The 22,551-nt window shown below is 35.5% G+C and overlaps 1 protein-coding gene across 1 annotated transcript; it reads right to left on the bottom strand.

Annotated features, from left to right (window-relative positions):
• Positions 1-1,897: 1,897 nt before the first annotated feature.
• LOC141649486 (protein FAR1-RELATED SEQUENCE 5-like) lies at positions 1,898-4,607 on the bottom strand. Its single transcript, XM_074458176.1, has 5 exons — positions 4,586-4,607; positions 3,703-4,094; positions 2,954-3,498; positions 2,567-2,763; positions 1,898-2,442 (listed from the first exon to the last, which is right to left on the bottom strand). The coding sequence occupies exons 1-5, from the start codon at positions 4,605-4,607 to the stop codon at positions 1,898-1,900; spliced, it is 1,701 nt and encodes a 566-aa protein (XP_074314277.1).
• Between the last annotated feature and the right edge of the window lie 17,944 nt (positions 4,608-22,551).

The following is a 22,551-nucleotide window of genomic DNA, read 5'->3' as shown; positions in this document are numbered from 1 at the left end:
GCAAATCCTAATAATAGAGGAAGAGGGAGAGGTAGAGGTAGAGGAAGAAGACAAAAGTAGGGCTAAGAATGTAATGCTGGTAGGACAGACATGTGATATTGTTCCAGGAGTTGTGTGATATTGTTGTAGGTACAATGGTAGGAAATAGAACTTTTTTTTGATCAACTCATAGTAAACTGTGATATTGTTTCAGGAGTTGGGTGATACTTTGCTTAAGTTGTTGTGATATTAGTTATCAGTAATAATAACAGCAGTCAAGGTTCTTAAAATCTTTTTCTCTTTGATATTGTTTTGGTACCCAGTGTGATATTGTTCCGTAAACATGTTGATATTGTTGTATTTATTCTCTAAAATAAATCAGGGGGTAGGGTTTGAAAATTCCTTTTTAGTTGGATAAGTTGTGATATTATTCAGCAGACAAAATTGTGATATTATTGCACTCACTGGTTGATATTGTCTAGTATGTACTGTGATATTTCAAGGGTTTGACAAAGTATAACTTCTTTTTGTTCAATTTCTGGAAAACTGTGATATTCTTTCAAGGGTTGTATGATATTATGTTTTAGTTGTTGTGATATTAATCCTCAGGAACAACAACAGTGGCTAAGGATATAAAAATCCTTTTGTTGTTTGATATTGTTGGGGTACATACTGTGATATTTTTGAATACACGTGTTGACATTATTTGAAAATTGTGATATTATTGCACTCAGTGGTTGATATTGTCTAGTATGTACTGTGATATTTCAATCATATTTTTGTAATATTGTTTCCTAAAAACATCCAATTGTAGTGGTAATATTTATGAATACTGGTGATATTATTTCACTTGAAATGTGATATTCCTTAGAAGTATTTTACAATATAATACAATATAATAAAATACGTATACAAGCAAGTGTAATGTTGTGATATTGTTTAACTATTATGATGATATTGTTTTTGTATCAAGTGTGATAAACCTTCAAATGAGGTGTGATAGTATTTAATAATGGCAACAAAACGACATTAGTAATTATGCGGTTTTTATAACTTTGATACCCAAAATGGAAAGAATACAAAATTGATGCCATTTGGAATGACATACAAGAAAAAATTGAATAGTATAAACAATGAAAAGTCGATTCTGAAAAGTTGATGATGTTAAATAAACTTCCTCAAAGATGCGAAGCCCTTAATCACTATCAACAAGTGAAGAAATCTGCAAAACAAACAGACAAAAACAAAGGACATAACGTTAGTAAGAAGTTTGACAAAGTATAACTTCTTTTTGATCAACTTCTGGTAAACTGTGATATTGTTTCAAGGGTTGTATGATATTATGTTTTAGTTTTTGTGATATTAATACTCAGGAACAACAACAGTGGCTAAGGATATAAAAAACCTTTTGTTGTTTGATATTGTTGGGGTACATACTGTGATATTTTTGAATACACGTGTTGATATTGTTTGGTTGATTCTGAAAATAGATAGGGATTTAAAATTGATAAATGTTGCCAGTGACAAGTGATATTGTTATTAAATTATTGTGATATTGTTTCAAAGTAGACACCTTTTAATATTGGGATGATATTGTCTACAATCAAGTGTATATTCTGATAGTGGTTAACAAGGTACTGATATTATTTACCATGGAATGTGATATTTTTTAGCGTGGACTCTGATATTGTTTATCAGGGTCACACTTCAGCAACTGTGGTATAGCAAACGTAAAACTGAAATAATAAAAGGTGTAAGACAAATTACTTACATCGGATTCATGATCAAACGAGTGTTGTGATGTATCAACAGCTGGATTAGGGTAATTCTGCTTATCATGATGTGCCATTTGTTTACAATTATTGCAAAATCTTTTCGGCTTTTGTGCCTTTGCAACAGACTGATATTTCTTGGACATCTACCTCTTGCCAGTACCCTTGTTTTTTGATTGAACAGCAGGTAGTATACGGACCTCAGATGAAGACTTAACCCCAAGGAGCATCTCCAACTCTTGGTGTTTAGTCAATTTTTCAGCACCAGACTTGAAATTTTGTCTAAATGTCTTCAGTAATGAAGTCTGTTCATTTATGTGATTTTCAGGCAGAGATTTGAGCAGTGTTAATGTTGAGTATAATTCAGACCAGACAGTCGAAATCTGAAGCTTAGTGACATCCGACGAAGTAAAATCATCCAACAATTGACCGTGAGCATCATACAGGGGCATTTTTTTAGTGTTCTTTGTCCACCTACTGAGAAGATACTTATCAGGTATCTTTTTGATCCTTTTACCTGATAAAATCCAGATGATGTGTTTACATATGTATCCCTTCCTCTCAAACAGCTTGCAGGAACATGTTGCATCAAATGTTGAAGGATTAAATGCGACAGTGTAAGTCTTATTGAAGATAGAATCTTCAACTTCTAGGAACCTTGTACTGCCCTCCCTTGAAGAATCACCAAAGACTACATGAGTTTAGAGAATCAACGCACTGCTGTTGGAATTCATAAAAGAGAGCGTGCGTATAAACAGTCGATGCATGAACCTCAAGGCTAAGAAGGGTTTTGGTTTGAGGTAGGGAGTGATCACTATCTCTGTCAAGAGATTTTTGGGTGTAGCGTTGCTGATCCATAGCACTTTTAAAGCGCATCCAAAACTCAACAAGTGTGCCATGAGGATTCTCAAACCGCTTAAAGAAGCTGTTTGCGCTCTCAGAGCGTTGCGTTGTTCTTAAAAGACAACCAAGAGGAATATCACGATAATACGCCGGAATCCAACGTTGCCGCCTGGAAAACAGATATTGCAACCATGTATTATCTTCCAATTGAAACTCACTGATAAACGAACACCACCTCTCTTCGAAGTCAGAAGGCTCTAACTCAATCCCAAACAACAGAATTCAGACGAGTGACGAAGTCAGTCTCTTTGGTCAATGTCGTGCCTACCTTTTCAGGTAATTTCTTCATAATATGGCACATGCAATAGTGATGGGCAGCAGTCGTAAAAGCAGCAGGGACTGCAATTTTCATAGCATTACATTGATCGGTAAAAAAGCAATGGGGTTCCTTCCCACCCATACAATCTAAGAATTTTGTGAAAATCCATTTAAAATTCTGGTCATTCTCCCTAGACATAAGCGAAGCGCCAAAAGTGACGGACTTCTTGTGATGATCAACACCAGTAAAGGGAGCAAAGATCATGTCGTACTTATTAGTTGAATAGGTTAGGTCAAAAGTCACCGCCTCACCGTATAGAGTGTAATTACGACGTGCTGCTGCATCAGCCCAAAATACACGAAACAAACACTTATTCTGATCAATATCATAGGCATAATAAAAACCTTCCTGGGTTTCATGAAGGTTTTCCAACTGGTCTACAAACATTTGAGCATCCTTAAGACCTATAAAACACTTGATTTCCCTTCCAAAATTCTTAAACTCAGTCAAAGAAGCTCCAATATTTTCATAGCCATCAACATATTCCTTGACGGACCTGAAAGTAGAGGTTGGGCCAATATTGACCTTGCAATTATCAACGATGGTTTGTTTATATTACAAAGCAAGGTTTCTACATTTTTTCTGAAATTCTCTATACTTGAGTGGAGAAAGACGGTGGTTATGGGCAGCATGAAACTGATCAACAACAAAGAATGGCACTTGAACTTGGTCAATTTCTTTAATAACAAATCTAAAGAAAATCTTAGCTTTACAACCAATCCTAGTAACCTTAGTCTTCTTCGGATTAGAGGCCTTGACCATTGGCTCCTCCTCCTCACCAGTAATGGGTAATATTGTCGGCTTAGAATCCCTAAATCCTTCCCGGTGACACACAATCAATTTTGTCCTAATATCTCCACTACTACGAAACCTTTTCGTTGAAGATTTCCTTGGTTCAAAACCACATGCTATTGCATAAGTCTCATAAAACTGTATACCCTCGTCTAACGTAGCAAAAGTTTGTCCTATTGTAGTTGTAAATTCAGTTGCAATATTTCTGACCCACTCTTCAGAACCTCCAGGCGTCACCATCAAAGAAAGACGATTCCCAGCATGCACCTCATCAACGTCTATGAATTGTGGAGAAGGAACAGGTACCACAGGGACAACAAAAGTATTTTCTACAGCAAGAGAAGTTGAGTAAACAAATTATAACAAATATAACTAGATTATAACAAGACTATGATATTGTGAAGGAATGCATGTGATATTGTGCAACATAAAACGTGATACTGATGAATATAAAATAAATACGCAACCGTATTGCAGCCTATGATACTGTGACGGAATACATGTGATATTCTGGAGCATAACATGTGATACAAATTATAACAAATATAACTAGATCATAACAAGACTATGATATTGTGATGGAATGCATGTGATATTGTGCAATATAAAACGTGATACTGATGAATATAAAACAAATACGCAACCGTATTGCAGCCTATGATACTTTGAAGGAATACATGTGATATTCTGGAGCATAACATGTGATACAAATGCACAGAAACTGATTACAAGTCATGTACTGCATCATATGATATTGTAAAGGACTCAATGTGATATTCTGAAGCATAACACGTGATACTAATGCACAGAGAGTAATTACCAGTCTTGTATCTATGCACCATTGATACTCTTAAAGAATTCATGTGATATTCTAAAGCATAACATGTGATACTAATGCACAAAAAGTAGTTGCGAGTCATGTACTAAAGCCTATGATACTTGTAAAAGGACTCAATGTGATATTGTATAAGGGAAACCGATTCTAATGAGCAGAAATGTCAGCAAACAAAAACTATAAAATGTGATACTATTCAATTAATTATGATACTCTACCAATAAAAAGTGATACAAAGGAAACTGTTAAATAACGATTTAAACTTGAAGTAAACACAAGCAGGGAATGCAAAATAAACTTGATGATAAACAAAACAGACAATGAGTACATTATTTTTTATACGTCAATTAGAAGATGAAAAAACAGAGATTAAATTTTAACGCAACAAAAATAGCAAAAACTACATGTTGAAGAAAGTATATAATCAGTACATGATTTTAATACATAAAATAGCACGAATTGATGAATCCGTGACTGATGTTGATGAATTATAACATCAATTATAACAAAAAACCAGAAATTACACAACGAATTCATCAAGATACAATAACAATAAAACATCATGCAATAAAACAGAAAATGAATGAAAAAATTAAAACATAAAATTAAAGAAGCAGAAAACGATGAAATACCTGACATTGAATATGTTAAAACTGAGGAAAAAATAGATGAAGACGAATGATGAAGAAAAAGTGAAGGAGAATAAGCAACTGAGACGAATGTTGAAGAAATCGCTGGAAATCGATCACGGATGATGATGAACACAGGTGAAGATGACAACGAGAGCGAAGAAGACAACAACGCGCGATAAATTGACGGCGTGAGAATGAAAAGTGTGATTGCGGAAGAGAGAGAAAGTAAATGAATTCAAATGGTGAGCTGAGAGCTGATAATAGGGTTTATATAACAACTTGAGGAAATGACGAAAATACCCTTACTAATAGCTTGATATAAAGCAGTATTGTTATGACTCATGTGTGATATTGTAGATGGACTCATGGACTCAAATAATTAGGTAGGACTCATGTGATCCTAATTCTATATATATATATATATATATATATATATATATATATATATATATATATATATATATATATATATAGAGCGGGATCCTATGTGAGAACGATCACTCGGTGAGAACGGTGAGAACGACCCTCCTAATTAAACTTCACGCGCGTCACTGTTGCTCTCAAAGACACACAACCAAACTAGATCTGTCCCAATCTTAATCACATCACTGCCCTTCAAATTCCCCCATCACCACCTACCACCCTACCGTCGCCTTCTATCACTGTCGTCATCGCCGACGAGAAAGATCAACAACTCCGGCAAACCCCCTACTTCCCTGATTATGGCACAACTACTCAAGACCCCACGCACGCAGCAGCCAAGCAAGTTGTCCGTTACCGCCGGCATCCCACCATCACTCCGGCAGTACACAGAAGCACCGTGCACAGTGGACTCGACTCCTCTCACACGCAATACTCCACCAACACACATCTCTACACCTCTGTCGACGATGACGATGCCGACCTGATTAGTCCGAGCCGATATTTTCAGTTTGAGCATTATCCATATAATATGTGTTTTTTAGGTAATACTAGTGGTAATACAATCAAAGACATGGTTTGATTTCTCTTAAGTTTTGATCTCTTTCCCCTGATTTTGACATTTATTGAGTCATTAACCAAGTTTGTGCCTTTCCTTCAATTTAATTAGTCATTTTTAGTCCACTCAATGCTGTGACATAATTTGCGTTTAGCTGTCTGAGTACTTTCTCTCTAATGTTCACTTGTAGTCATCTTAAAATCTCTAATGTTCACTTGTAGTCATCTTAAAATTCTCTCCTTTTTCTTAGACATTCGTATTGGTAGCACCATGTATTTATGTATGCAAGGTATTTCTCTTATTGTGAGTTTATTGTTATAGTACCAGCAAAAAAACAAATAAGGCGGGAAAGTGATTATATTTGACAAGGAAGCTTAGGTGGTGACTGCAGATCTCGTTCCTTTAGCGTTTTAGACTTTTAGTATGTTTCTACAGCCGCTAATGTGTTTTCACTGGACATGTTATGTCGCAACTTTGTTATTAGATGGATAGTTAAAAATTTGGATATGCTGGTTGAAATGTACTACTTTCTTTCCAACTTCCATCTTTTATTTTACACTGCCATCTTGTTTCATCAAATTTGACTGCGCCTTTTGAGCCATAAGCGTGTTCCATTTTGTTGAGAATGAATTGGAGATGCGATTATGGTTGTTCGACTCCTTGCCGGCGTTGTGAGGTAATGCGATTATAATTTATTTTTTATCTATTATAAGTTTGAAAAAAAATGTATCTAGGATAGACAAAAATGTATCTCCAATGTATAAATTGTATTTGAATAAAAAGTGTATCTGGTAAGGTAATAAAGTGTATCTACATTATTAAAAGGTGTATATAGAATTCTTGTAAAAAGTGTACCTACGATAGTCAAAAGTATATCTGAGATTTGGTAAAAAAAAAGTGTATCTACATTATTAAAAAGTGTATAAGAAATTTTGGTAGAAAGCGTACCTACGATAGTCAAAAGTGTATCTGAGATTTGGTAAAAAAAAAAAAAAGAATGTATCTACATTATTAAAAAGTGTATAAGGAATTCTGGAAGAAAGCGTACCTACGATAGTCAAAAGTGTATCAGAGATTTGGTAAAAAAAAAAAAAAAAAGTGTATCTACATTATTAAAAAGTGTATAAGGAATTCTGGTAGAAAGTGTACCTACGATAGTCAAAAGTGTATCTGAGATTTGGTAAAAAAAAAAAAAAAAAAAAAAAAGTGTACCTTGAGTGTATAAATATATATTCTCATGAATATAGTGTTGGAGCTTGTGTCCTCCACAAATTAGTGTGATAACATTTGTAAATCTCTTACAGGTTCACAAGGGTATACTTCGTATATTTAATCAGTTGATTAACGTTTACCTAATAACGGTTGGCTTGCTAGAAAGTTTGACGTTATTATCATACAGATGGCGGTGATCAACTGGTCCCTAAAGGTCACACCTATAGGACGTGTTTGAGAAATGTGGTTATAGAAATATAATTACATTGATGCCCAAAATGACTAAAAAGTTTGTCAATGTGTTGATGAGATAATTATTTAATGAAAATTAAATAATATTAAGTTGAGACGAATTAACTGTCAATTCGTAAATTAAATATAATAAGTTATATTTAATTAAATATATATATAAGGTTAGTTTGGACGAATTAATCTGTTAATTCGTAGTTAAATATAATCAGTTGTATTTAATATCAACAAGTTGAATGTGTCATAGTGGTAATAGTGAGGGTACACAAGCCAAGAGGTCATGGGTTCGATCCTCACTAGATGACAATTTAACACACTTTATATATTTTTGGAAAGACCAAAAATAAGGAAATTTTTATTCCTTATTTCGGTCATTATTGGCCAAAAATTAGGAGAATAATATCTTTCCTAATTGAATTGGTAATTCGGTCTATATAAGAGAAAAGGGGAGAATTATTTCCACCCTAATGCTTTTTCTTGACCTTGCCTCCTCTTTCTCATCACAAGAACACAAAGACAATTAAATTTTACAGAAAATTTTAGATTGATTTCTAGCATAATCAAAGGGTATATCTCAGATCGTCTTGGGTGCAAAAAATAGGCGAATATCAATTTTGATATTGTTCTTAGGCCATATTTGCTAGGACCAAAGGTTATTTCTGAATCCTCTACTTTTGTTTATATATTTTATTTTATGACCATTGATCATCTGCATTAAATCGTTATAATCCTTCTAGTTTAAGGGAAGTATACAGACTTATTTCCCACAAGTGGTATCAGAGCACTAGGCTACGATTTTAATCTTGATGATTTTCATAAAAATTGTATGTAAACATTAACCTGTTTTTCGAAAAATTAGGGTTTCGAATTTTATGATTCGGGATTTTTTTTTGTGTGTGCCGTTTTTTTGTGCCGTTTTTTTCTTTCTAGTTTGATGATATTTTTTCATTCTATTTTTCATATTATAGTTTATAATCAGTTAAAATTATCATATGAAGAATTGGTTGTTTTAATTTAATGCATATTAAGTTAAAATTGAATGGAATCATCATGTTTATGATAAAAAGATTGTTTTTGCTATATAGTTTTTGGCATATAAATTGATCATGTTCATTATTTCATATGCTAATCATGTTCTAATAGCAAAGGTAAACAATTTAGTCATCAAATCTAGTTTTAGGGCATTTTGCCGCAAAAGGAAAGAAAAAAAGGAGAGGCCGTTTTTAGGGTTTACGAAAAAAAAAAAAAAAAATTGTTATTTTTGTTTTTGGTAAACCGAGAAAAAGAACGAAAAAAAAAATTAGGAATGTTTTTTTATTGCCTTTTGCCGAAAAAGATGGAGAAAAAATTTTTTTGGAAAGTTTTTCCTTGTTTTTTTTTCCTATTTACCAAATTAAAATAGGAAAGGGGTTTTTTTTTATTTCAGCCGTGACAATTAAAAAAAAAAAAACTTTTTTTGTTTTTATGGCCGAGACATATTTAAAGCATTGGATTTTGTTTTTATTTTTTTTTATTTTGGCCAATTAGTTATTGTGAATCGGTTCACAATTTAATGATACCGAGTTATTTTAAAGCAGTTTAAAATTTTTGACGGATAGAATTCATATTACAAGTTTAATATGGATTGAAATGAAATTAATGTGATTAAATTGCGGAATTGTCACTTAATTTAATTTAAATAGGTGGTTTGGATAAATTAATCAACATAATTAATGTATTGTATTATGTATGCTTAATTTTTTTTAGTTGATGCTTTTAATTATGTTGAATGAATCGAATGAATGATTTTATTTACCTATTTAAATTTTGCAATCGGTTGTAATTTGTAATACTTAGTGTGGCCTTAGTCAAATTATGTTTTCGTAATGAAGGAAACATGATTTCTTATGTAATTATGAGTTCTCGAATCTCCTTTATTTTAGTTTTGGGTTTATGAAATTAGAATGTAATTAATAGGTCAATTATGTAATTTTATTTATTGTAATTTCAAAGAACACTAAAGATGAAGATTCAAGCTCACTCCCGCTACATGGATCAAGATGGAACATCAAGACAAGCTTTTCGGGGCCAAGGATGGATTCCAAAATTGTATTTATTGTTCATTTTGATAGGATAGGCCACACTAGGACTTTTACTTTATTTTTTTTACGTTTTTCATTTTATTGCTTTTCATTCACATGCTAGTAATTGCATCATATTCCGCCTAAAAACCAAACCACCTACTACTAAAATGCATGAAAATTGACTCATATAGTTGTATGTTAGTCTTCATGGACATGCAGATGTCACAGTCTTTAAGCCATCACCTTAGTTTAATCATTCTCGCATGCTAGATTATAGTTCACTTAAAATAAAGATGATGGGATCTTCCTCTAAAAAAGAAATTGAGATTAGTCTTTATAAGGGCAAACATCTATGAATCCCTTCTTCGTCGGTAGGCCTAATATGACCCCTTCTACGTTGGGTAAGTAGTTGTGTTGACTTAGTTTACCTCAACATCATAGTCCGAAGAGTTTCTCGTGATTATGATGGACTATAGATAGAATTTACAGAAATTTATCGACCAAGAATTCTAACGGTAGAATTAGCTAAAAGGTTAGCTTATCAATTTACAGAGAATTGAGTCTTGGGGTCATTTATATAATTCTTGGGGGAGGTCAATTGTATAAATGTTTTTGAGTCTTTGCGTTATGACATTAGTTCATTAGACTTAAAATAAAAACGATGCACATGCTTATTATTTTATTCTTCTTTCGCAGTGTAGAACACGATTATTATCAATAATACTGTTATAACAAATGGCTGGAAATAACGCAATCCCAATGCCTAGTGCCACACTAGATCGTTCGTCCTGGCTAAAAATGTTCATGGACCAAATGAATCACCACTCGATCAAGAATGATGGGTCCAATTTTGGATCGGGAGGCGGCACTACGGAATGCTGCCACTGCTGATGGTAAGCTCAGGTATTTAACTGAGCTAATACCGGTCAACCCAGGCCCAAATGCAGGAGCCGACGAGTCATTCGAATATAGTGACTTCGTTATGGAAGCGGGTGCGATAAAGAACGTACTCATCTTTGCAATGGAAACCAATTTGCAGAGACGCTTCATTGCCCAAGGTGCAAACAAGATTTTCACCACGCTCACTAACGAGTTCTCAAAGGCACCGAGAATCATTACATATGAGCATACCTGTCGCTTCTTTGATGCGAAACTCCAGAAGGGCCAACCGGTTAGCCCACACATTCTTCACATGATTGAGAATGTAGAGAAGCTGGAGTCACTGAATTGTAAAATCAGTGAGAGCATTGTCATTGACCGAATGCTTCATTCTCTTCATGATGGTTTTGCCCTTTTCAGGGCGAACTACTATATAAATGACTTGAAAAAGAGTCCTCATGAGCTACACTCCCTTCTCGTACAGACCGGGAAGGATATGAAATTGAGTGGGAGCATGAAGTAGGATGTTCTCACGATTTACAATAAAGGTAAGGGTAAGGGCAAGGCTCATGGTGACCTAGCTGTAGGTAAGCCAAAGTTTAAGAAGCCAGGAAACGGTAAGAGTGCGCCTGGTGAGACTAGTGGCTCACAGGGCAAGACAAAGAGCAAGGGCGGTGACATAGAGTGCCACCATTGTCACAAGACTGGACATTGGAGGAGGAACTGTCCCGTCTACCGTGAGGACATCAAGGCAGGCCGCGTCGTTCCTGTTGGTATGTCATCTTATATTCATATGATTGAGATTAACCATGCAAGTTTCGAACTTGGGTACTAGATACTGGTTGTGGTTCTCATCTGTGTAATCATTTGCGGGGCCTAAAGAACATCATACCTCTCGAAAAAGGTGATGTGGACTGCGCGAGTCGGGAATGGAGCACGAGTTGCTGCTGCCTCGAAGGGAACATATGTAATCCAACTCCCTAGTGGTTTTGAGTTATCTTTAAATAACTGTTACTATGTACCCAGTTTATCTAAGAATATTATTTCTGTTTCTGTACTTGCTAAAGACGGTTTTACATTTTCAATAAAGGATAATAGTTGTATTTTCTCTTTTAATGAAATGTTTTATGGCAAAGCAGTTTCCATGAATGGAATTTATATCTTAGATCAAACCACGGAAATATTACACATGAATAATAAGAAATTAAAGGTTGGTGACAAAGATCAAACCTATCTATGGTATTGTCGAATGGGACACATAAATGAGAAACGCGTAAAGAAACTCGTCGATAATGGGACTATTCCCTCATTCGGATTTTATGCATATGGCACGTGTGAATCATGTCTCATTGGCAAGATGACTCAAATTTCCTTCAAAGGTGTTGGAATACGCGCTAGTGACCTATTAGGACTCATACATACGGACGTTTGTGGACCTATGTCAATTACCGCTAGAGATGGCTATAGATATTTTATCACTTTCACGGACGATTTGAGTAGATACGGATATGTCTACTTAATGAAGCATAAAAGTGAGTCCTTTGAGAAATTCAAGGAATACCAGAATAGGGTACAGAACCAACTGGGTAGAAAGATTAAAGCACTCCGTTCAGATCGTGGTGGCGAATATCTTTCAAATGAGTTTGATCAACACCTGAAAGACTGTGGAATCGTTTTGCAGTTAACTCCACCTGGAACACCTCAATTGAATGGTGTGTCCGGATGGAGAAATCGAACCTTACTTGATATGGTTCGATCCATGATGAGTCACACCATAGTGCCTGATTCATTATGGGGTTATGCTCTTTTGTCAGCTGCTCTTATACTTAACCGAAGTCCGTCTAAAGCTGTCGACAAGACTTCATATGAAATGTGGAAGGGAACAGTACCCAACTTGTCCTTTATTCGGGTTTGGGGCTGCGAGGCTTATGTCAAGTGGAGACACGAGGATAAGCTCGGCCCGCGATCGGTCAAGACATACTTTATAGGTTATCCAAAAGGAATATTTGGTCATTACTTCTACTCGCCTACCGAACATCGAGTTTTTGTTGCGGCTAGTGCGACGTTCTTAGAGAAAGAATTTCTCGAGAACAAGACGAGTAATAGAACCTTCGAGCTGTCGGAGATTCCAGAACCAACAACCGAGGAACGGATGGAGGAAGCTGTACCTCCAACTGATGATACGGTTAATATTCCTGAGGAACCTAGGAGGTCGGGTAGAGACTCTCATCCTCCGGACAGATACATTGGTATGGTCGAGGAGAATGACATTTTACTTCTAGAAAGTAATGAACCCGCAACCTATAAAGGTGTTATGGCCTGTTCCGACTCAAAGCTATAGCTTGAAGCCATGCAATCCGAGATGGACTCCATGTATGAGAATAACGTATGGGATCTAGTTGATTTACCTAATAAGGTAAAAACTCTACAGTGCAAATGGCTTTACAAAATAAAGCGTTCTGTAGACGCGCAACCAGATATCTATAAGGCACGACTTGTGGCAAAAGGTTTCACTCAAGTGCAAGGATTGCATTATGATGAGATTTTTGCACCTGTAGTCATGCTACGTTCCATTCGGATAATCTTAGCGATTGCCGCATTTCATGATTATGAAATTTGGCAAATGGATGTGAAAACCGCCTTCTTAAACGGTTATTTGGAGAAAGAGTTGTACATGGTGCAACCCGAAGGTTTCATAGATCCTAAACATCCTAAGAAAGTATGCAAGCTTAAGCGTTCCATTTATGGACTTAAGCAAGCTTCTCGGAGTTGGAATCATCGGTTCGACCAAGTGATAAAAGAGTATGGCTTCATTCAATCGGTCGAAGAACCATGCTTATATATCAAGTCGAGTGGGAGCAAGATTGTATTCTTGATATTGTATATCGATGACATACTCTTGATTGGGAATGACATTCCTCTCCTATCTTCGGTTAAAGAATGGTTGAAGAACCATTTCCAGATGAAAGATCTGGGTGAGGCACAGCGTATTTTGGGAATCCGTATCTACCGAGATATATCACGACAGACGTTATCACTTAGTCAGGAGTCTTATTTGGATAAGGTTCTTGAGAGGTTCAGCATGACCAACTCCAAGAAGGGGAACCTTCCTATGACGACTGGAATGCAGTTGAGCAAGTCTCAGTCACCCACGACGCCTGAAGGTATTGAGCGCATGAGCCGTGTTCCTTATGCATCTGCAATAGGATCGATCATATATGCCATGATATGCACACGTCCAGACGTGGCATATGCATTGAGTATGACGAGTCGGTACCAAAAGACTCCAGGTGAAACACACTGGATAGTAGTCAAAAATATCCTCAAGTACCTACGGAGGACTAAGGATTGGGTACTGACTTATGGAGGCGATACAAAGCTATGCGCAACCGGTTACGCAGATGCTAGCTTCCAAACGGATCGAGATGATTCAAAATCTCAGTCCAGGTTCGTCTTCACTCTTAATGGTGCTGCGGTCAGCTGGAAGAGTTCCAAACAGTGTTGTAGCAGATTCTACTACAATCCGAGTACTATGCCGCTTCGGAGGCAAAGAAAAGGAAGCGATATAGATGCGTCAATTCTTACAAGGGCTTTCGGTAGTTCCTAGTTCGAATGACCCGATCACCATCTATTGTGACAATAGAGGTGCCATCTTCCAGTCTAAGGAGCCAAAGTCTAGCAACAAATCTAGACATGTACTTCGGAAAGCTCACCTGATCCGTGATTACGTGGAGCAAGAAGAGATAGTGATTGACAAGATTGCGACGGATGATAACATCGCGGATCCTCTCACCAAACCGTTGAATTATGATAAGCATGTAGGGCATGTTAATTCCATGGGAATTAAACATGTTCCTGAGTTGTAGTACTTGATTATGGATTTGATACATTATCTTTTTCATATATTATTTATAACTTCATCGTTTTATATATATAATATTTTGTTTTTCATGTGGATTGTACTGACAACATTGAACGCCACAAAGTGAACTGAATTACATTATATTTGTTTTGGTCCATAATCGCCAATGTGAGCTGATAACTCCGGCTATTATATTGTGCAGTCGATTGATGGTGGGTTCAACGAGCCATAAGTCAAACGGTTGACTGATCGATAACAGATACGAGATTATGACGATACCTCGTAGGACAATTTTTTGTGACAACGTAATGGAATCCTAAATGTTTAATAACATTCGGTGCCAGGTCGTGGATAGGACATCCATTGTGTTCCTAGAGTCGATTCTTTTGACTATCGACTGTCTCTTGAGATTAAGGCAGTTTTTGGGTGACTTTGGTTTCTTTCTCACGGTCTACCGTAACTGGGGCTAAGTAGATTTTTTCTGGGTCATTTCATACTGTGCTTACGTCTGCAGGATTCGAGTTGAGGAAAATATCCAACCCTTATCAGGTATAGTTATTTCTCAGGGCCACTCGAGGAGTTGTAACTGAAATGCATGGCCATGCTCGAATGTTGATTCGTTTATCAGTTAAGTTACTCTCTAGACGGGGAAACCACTCTTGATACAGATCGCTTGTAAAATACGACCTTTGTGAATTCGGATTTGCAAATTGTTTTACATTGAGTGGGAGAAATTTAATAGGATATGAGAATCGGTTATCGCACATACACTTATGAGGACAAGTGGAAGTTTGTTGGAGCTTGTGTCCTCCAAAAATTAGTGTGATAACATTTGTAAATCTCTTACAGGTTCACAAGGGTATACTTCGTATATTTAATCAGTTGATTAACGTTTACCTAATAACGGTTGGCTTGCTAGAAAGTTTGACGTTATTATCATACAGATGGCGGTGATCAACTGGTCCCTAAAGGTCACACCTATAGGACGTGTTTGAGAAATGTGGTTATAGAAATATAATTACATTGATGCCCAAAATGACTAAAAAGTTAGTCAATGTGTTGATGAGATAATTATTTAATGAAAATTAAATAATATTAAGTTGAGACGAATTAACTGTCAATTCGTAAATTAAATATAATAAGTTATATTTAATTAAATATATATATATATAAGGCTAGTTTGGACGAATTAATCTGTTAATCCGTAGTTAAATATAATCAGTTATATTTAATATCAACAAGTTGAATGTGTCATAGTGGTAATAGTGAGGGTACACAAGCCAAGAGGTCATGGGTTCGATCCTCACAAGATGACAATTTAACACACTTTATATATTTTTGGAAAGACCAAAAATAAGGAAATTTTTATTCCTTATTTCGGTCATTATTGGCCGAAAATTAGGAGAATAATATCTTTCCTAATTGAATTGGTAATTCGGTCTATATAAGAGAAAAGGGGAGAATTATTTCTACCCTAATGCTTTTTCTTGACCTTACCTCCTCTTTCTCATCACAAGAACACAAAGACAATTAAATTTTACAGAAAATTTTAGATTGATTTCTAGCATAATCAAAGAGCATATCTCAGATCGTCTTGGGTGCAACTAATAGGCGAATATCAATTTTGATATTGTTCTTAGGCCATATTTGCTAGGACCAAAGGTTATTTCTGAATCCTCTACTTTTGTTTATATATTTTATTTTATGACCATTGATCATCTGCATTAAATCGTTATAATCCTTCTAGTTTAAGGGAAGTATACAGACTTATTTCCCACATATAGTGCGTTCTCACCGTTCTCACCGAGTGATCGTTCTCACCGGATCCTATATATATATATATATATATATATATATATATATATATATATATATATATATATATATATATATATATATATATATATATATATATATACTCCCTCCGTACCACACCAAAGGTAACGTAGGGAAAATTGGAGTATTTAAAAAAAAGTGGAAAAAGTAAGGATAAAGAGGGAAAAAATAGGTGGGGTATGTAATTGTGGGTTTAATTGTGGGTTGGTTGGTGGGGTATGTAATGGCATTTTGTGTAAATATCAAGTGAGTTCATCCTTTTTTCTTGAGTCCATAAGTCCTCTTTAGGACCATTGAAAAGATGAGATGAAGGGTTGAGATTGAAGACAAAAAGCAAGGGATTAGTGGAAAATTAAACCCACTCTCTCACTACCTTACTAATCCACACTAATCAATTATTAATCCACTATATATATTTTATTTTTCCACCCACTTCTCACTCATCTCACAAAATTAACCTCCCTTCATCTCTCTAAAATCCATAAAAATCAAAAATCCCAAAAAAATAAATCACTAAAAAAACCCTATCAAACCATTATCACCCACCAACCCGCAACCACCAGATCTGCCACCCCTCCCACAACCAACGTCTCTCACCAAACCGCGCCACTACCCCACCCCAACACCAACCCACCACCACATACCTACTCCCCAAAAAAAAAACTCTCATCTCACGCACCTCCGGCCACCCTCACGCACCTCCGACATCCACCACGCCAGATCTGAGCCACACACCTCTACCGTCACCCTCACGCACCACTGCCACTACCCCACCTCCTCCAGATCTTTCCTCTCGGCAACTCTCCACCACCCCGACCTCCCTCAACTGGCCGCACCTCTCATGTCCGTTACCACCACCGCAACCCACGACCCACCACGCATCACCCCTCCCTCACCCTCACGCGCCACCCTCGTGCATTCTCCCCTTTCTCTTCAACACCCACCGGCCACCACCCTCGACACCTCCCATGACCGGACATCACCACCACCTCAACAACGCCAGATCTGCAACACACGACCTTAACTCGACAACCATCCACCACAACCCGACATAACACGCACCCTCCACCATCAACACTACCCACTGCCGCCACTTCTTCCAGATCTGACCACAACCCGCCTCCTTTCTTCTTCATTTTTTTTTAATTTTTCAGATTTTGATTGTTTTATTTTCAGTTTTGTTTTTTTTTTAAATGAGTGTTGTTGGAATTAGTGATATAGGCGGTGGAGGAGTAAGTTGTTTTTTTTTATTATCAGATTTAGGGTGGTGGATGGTTGTCGAGTTAGTGATTTAGAGTGTTGTTAGAATTAGTGATATAGGTGGTGTGTTGTTTGTCGCTTTTTTTTTTCAGATTTCCTTTATATTAGATATCGTCTTGTTATAGATTTCAAATCTCGTATTTCAAATCTCGTTTTGTTATTATATTTTATTTGTTTCAGATCTGGTTTTTTATATATATTTCTTAAGATTTACACTCGTATTTAATGAGAGTTATAGGGTTTTTATGTTGGCAATCGGTTTTTTCAGATTTTGTTTTAGTATTTACACTTTTAGATCTGATAAATACATAGTAGATTTTTTTACATTTACACTGGTTTTTCTTCACATTTATACTCATATTTCTTTACATTTACACTCGTATTTCTTTATATTTACACTCATATTTCTTCAAATTTACACTTGTATTTTCTCACATTTACACTCATAAATCTTTAAATTTAAAGTTGTATTTCCTCACATTTACACTCATATTTCTTTAAATTTTCACTTGTATTTCCTCACATTTACACTCATATTTCTTCAAATTTACACTTTTATTTTCTCACATTTACACTCATAAATCTTTAAATTTACAGTTGTATTTCCTCACATTTACACTCATATTTCTTTAAATTTTCACTTGTATTTCCTCACATTTACACTCTTTACATTTACACTAGTTAAAATTATATAAATTTGCATTCATAGTTTTTGTGGATATGAGTTGGTGGTGTGGGACGACGTTGGTGGTGTGTTGGTAGTCGGACTAAAGTTTTACTCGTAAAGGACCAAAGTTAGACTTGTAAAGGACCTTCACACTCTTAAAATGTTACATTTACACTCGTAAAACATCACATTTACACTTGTAAAATGTTAAAATTATATAAATTCAAAATTTCCATTCACAAAAAATCAAATTTACACTCTTAAAATGTTACATTTACACTCGTAAAACATCACATTTACACTTGTAAAATGTTAAAATTATATAAATTCAAAATTTCCGTCACAAAAAATCAAATTTACACTCTTAAAATGTTACATTTACACTCGTAAAACATCACATTTACACTTGTAAAATGTTAAAATTATATAAATTCAAAATTTCCGTCACAAAAAATCAAATTTACACTCTTAAAATGTTACATTTACACTCGTAAAACATCACATTTACACTTGTAAAATGTAAAAATTATATAAATTCAAAATTTCCGTCACAAAAAATCAAATTTACACTCTTAAAATGTTACATTTACACTTGTAAAACATCACATTTACACTTGTAAAATGTTAAAATTATATAAATTCAAAATTTCCGTCACAAAAATTCAAATTTACACTCTTAAAATGTTACATTTACACTCGTAAAACATCACATTTACACTTGTAAAGTGTTAAAATAATATAAATTCAAAATTTCCGTCACAAAAATTCAAATTTACACTCTTAAAATGTTACATTTACACTCGTAAAACATCACATTTACACTTGTAAAGTGTTAAAATTATAAAAATTCAAATTTTCCGTAACAAAAAAAAAAATTTACACTCTTAAAATGTTACATTTACACTCGTAAAACATCACATTTACACTTGTAAAACTCATACAACATTACATTTACACTTCTGAAATCTGAAACTCAAAACTGATTAATTAGGGGCTAGAGAGAGAAAGAAAAATTAATTAGTGTATAGAAATTTGATTAGTGGTAATTTTTTTTGGTAATTTTCAATCTCAACCACCCATCTCAATCCAACCATCCACATTTTTAACCTTTTCTTTTTAATAGCCTTTAATCAAATTCATCTCAACCATCCATTGAGTCCATCCAATGGCCCTTAGAAGGACTTATGGACTCAATGACACATGTTGGACTCATTAGAACTCCTCTATATATATATATATGATTTCGAAACATATTTGAAGAATTTTATCTTTTGAAAAATTATTTTAAAACTATTAAAATCGTGCCTTCAAATGCAATCCAAATTTATAGTACAAATGGCTACAACTTTAAGTTTGGTAAGTAAAGTTATAGGTGAAACAGTTATAACTTTACCTTCCCAATATTACTTCTTAAGATACCGTTTTTAATTAGATGAAGTCTTATACTAACTAATCTTCCTGGAGATCTTCAGTGATATGATCTTCTTTTTATCTTGATCATAAGCTCTTCATCTTGAGCTTGTTATAGACTTGATCGAGCCTTTTCCTTGAGTGATCATCATACTTGAAACATGTTACAGTTACTATGGCGCTTTAAGAATCTTTAATGTTATAACTCAAGCCGCTATAACAATACTTGAGTGATGCTTGACAAATCTTCAATGTTATAGCCAAGATTGCTATAATATTACTTGCTTGTATTGTAAACTTTAATCAATCTATTTAAAGACTAACAAACGATTACGAGCAAGAGTATATATAATACAAAGCATACACACTTGTTATTATCAAAACTAATCATATATCTATATGGTCCAACAAATTCCCCCTTATTAATGATGACAAGTCTCTTACGATTTGTGACTAAGTGTAAGTTCCCCCTCAACATAATACTATAAAAGTCATAGTCAGTTGAACGCAAGAACAATCCACTTATTTACAAAGTATAGCATCTAAGGACCTTAAGAGATTAAAGGTTCTGACAAGGAGCAAGCTTAGGCAAATACTTAAGTCACGATAATTTTCTTCCCCCTCTTGACATCATCGAAAAGACAAGAAAAGACATAAAACAACTAGAATAATATAGATCGAGACACGTATTAATCATGCAAAGAAAGATTATAAAACGAGAAAATAATCTACGATAAGCATGCAAAATATAAAATATGTCTACTACAAACCATGTAGTCTAATGCCAGAGGACCGAATAGTTAACAAGTTTAATGCCTAATGGGCCGAATAGAAAAGTAAGCCAAAAGGGCCGAATTAGACAAATATCCAAAATATAAAGTCTAATGAAATAAAAGAGCAAGGAATGGTATTGTAGACGGGTTTAGGCATAGTCGCGTTTTACGACATTTGGGTTAACATAACTGGGACGAGTCCTAAACTCAAGAGAGTCGAGACGATCGAAGAAAGACCGCATATGATTAGCTTGTGCCGTGAGGCATGTCTCAAAATTGAGCACTTTTAACGACAAGGCCTTAGTAGCTTCGAAAATAAGTCTCATATCCGCGTGCATGGCTTTCCCCTCACACCAAATAGCCCCGCCTTGACTAGACAAGTTAGACAAAGATTCGGAATGACGGACACACTCCTTAGCCGCTCTAGCCGCATCACGAGCCATGGCCTCAACACGATCCTCTCGTCCATGTAAATAGGCTAGGACCTCGGCATTAACCGAACCATTAGAAACCAGAGCCCCATATTTCCCTTTTCCTAATCCTGAGACCAACTCCATAAGCAACTTATTTTGAACATCCAATTTTTCACCAATACTTGTCATGAATGAATCCAATTTTTGGTCTAAAACCTTCATCACATCCGGTTGTTCCACCACATTACCTTTGGATAAGAAAATCAAGTCATCAATCGCGGCTATTTTCATAAACTTGAGATGAGTATCACACATCTCGTCTTTGATCATGACCCCATAGCTAGTAGGACCGACAACCCAATTGTGCTCCAAAAGTCGAGAAATCCACATCCCAAAAGGTAAATCCAAAGTAGTATAGAATTTTTCTTCGGTGACGGAGATGTTCGTTTGGACAATACGATAAAAAAAAAGTCGGGGTAGACTAAATTTAACACCTTCGAGCCACTTGGAAACCAAAACCATCTCATAGCTCGACAACTTATCACGACCTCCTCTCCTCGGGACAACCGTATTCCAAAGAAAATTTAAAAAGAATTTTAACTTAGGAGTAAACGGACCCGCCAACATGTTACTTGACCCCGTAGCACCATCATCAAAAGACCTCTCAATTTAAAGTTTCTCTTCCTCCGTCACATCTCCCCATTCTGCACTTGCATTGATTTCCACCCCATCATCAGGGACGGAAAACAGAGCGCAAAAATCATCAAGGGAGATGGTGACTTCGGACTCATTTACCAATGCATGGAACACATTCTTCTTTATAGAAACTGAAGCATAAAATTGAATTAATGGGCCGATTGAAAAGCAAATCTTTGTCCATTCTTGGTAATTCAAGTAATCCTTGAAAAATTGTAAAGCTTCAACCTTGGTATACCACTTTTCGGAATAGGACCTTCCTCCATGAATGACGTATCTCATAACACGGTTTACCCGCGTCCTTTTCTCCGCGGTAAATCTAACCTTATCAAGACCCGTCACTGTTGCATTCGGCGTATATTCTCGGAACAAAGTTCTTTAAAAACCATCTCGGTTAACCACCACCTCGGTTTCGTCAACCGATCCCTCGAAACCAACATCGTTCTTCTTACCCTTATTAAGCTTCCGACACTTTCCCTCGAGATTAGGATCAACCCGGTTATGATCGCGATTAGTAGGTTTAGGATTTGATTGAGGTGAGGGAGTGTTTGTGGTACGAATAAGCTTGTTGCATGGCGATTTAGATGACCCAGTCTTATTAGTGGACCGAGTTGATGGTGAGTGGAGGCGAGTTGAAGGTGGAGACATGATGATGATTGAGGATGAGGTTAAGTGTGGGAGAGTTTTAAAAAAAGTAAATTTTAGATAATTGTGTGGTGATGGAGACGTGAAGGAGGTGGGGTATTTATGGGTTTATAGGCAATTTATATTATCGTAAGTTTAGGTTAGTGTAGGATTAGGAAAGAGGCAAGGTAACGTGTAAGGATGAATAATACAAGATTAAGGTAGATTTTTTTTTATTTATTTATATAAAAGTTTAGGAGAGATAGTTAGGGTAAATTTTTGGGTAAATATGATAAGATAAAGTTTAGGTAAAAATATAGAATTTCGGTAAAAGGGATATGAAAGAATAATTTGTTACCGAATTTATGGTTCGTAATAAGACACAGGATATACATG

This window comes from Silene latifolia, chromosome 3, assembly GCF_048544455.1.
Source record: "Silene latifolia isolate original U9 population chromosome 3, ASM4854445v1, whole genome shotgun sequence".
Lineage (NCBI taxonomy): Eukaryota > Viridiplantae > Streptophyta > Magnoliopsida > Caryophyllales > Caryophyllaceae > Silene > Silene latifolia.
This window is presented reverse-complemented; position numbering and strand designations above follow the sequence as displayed.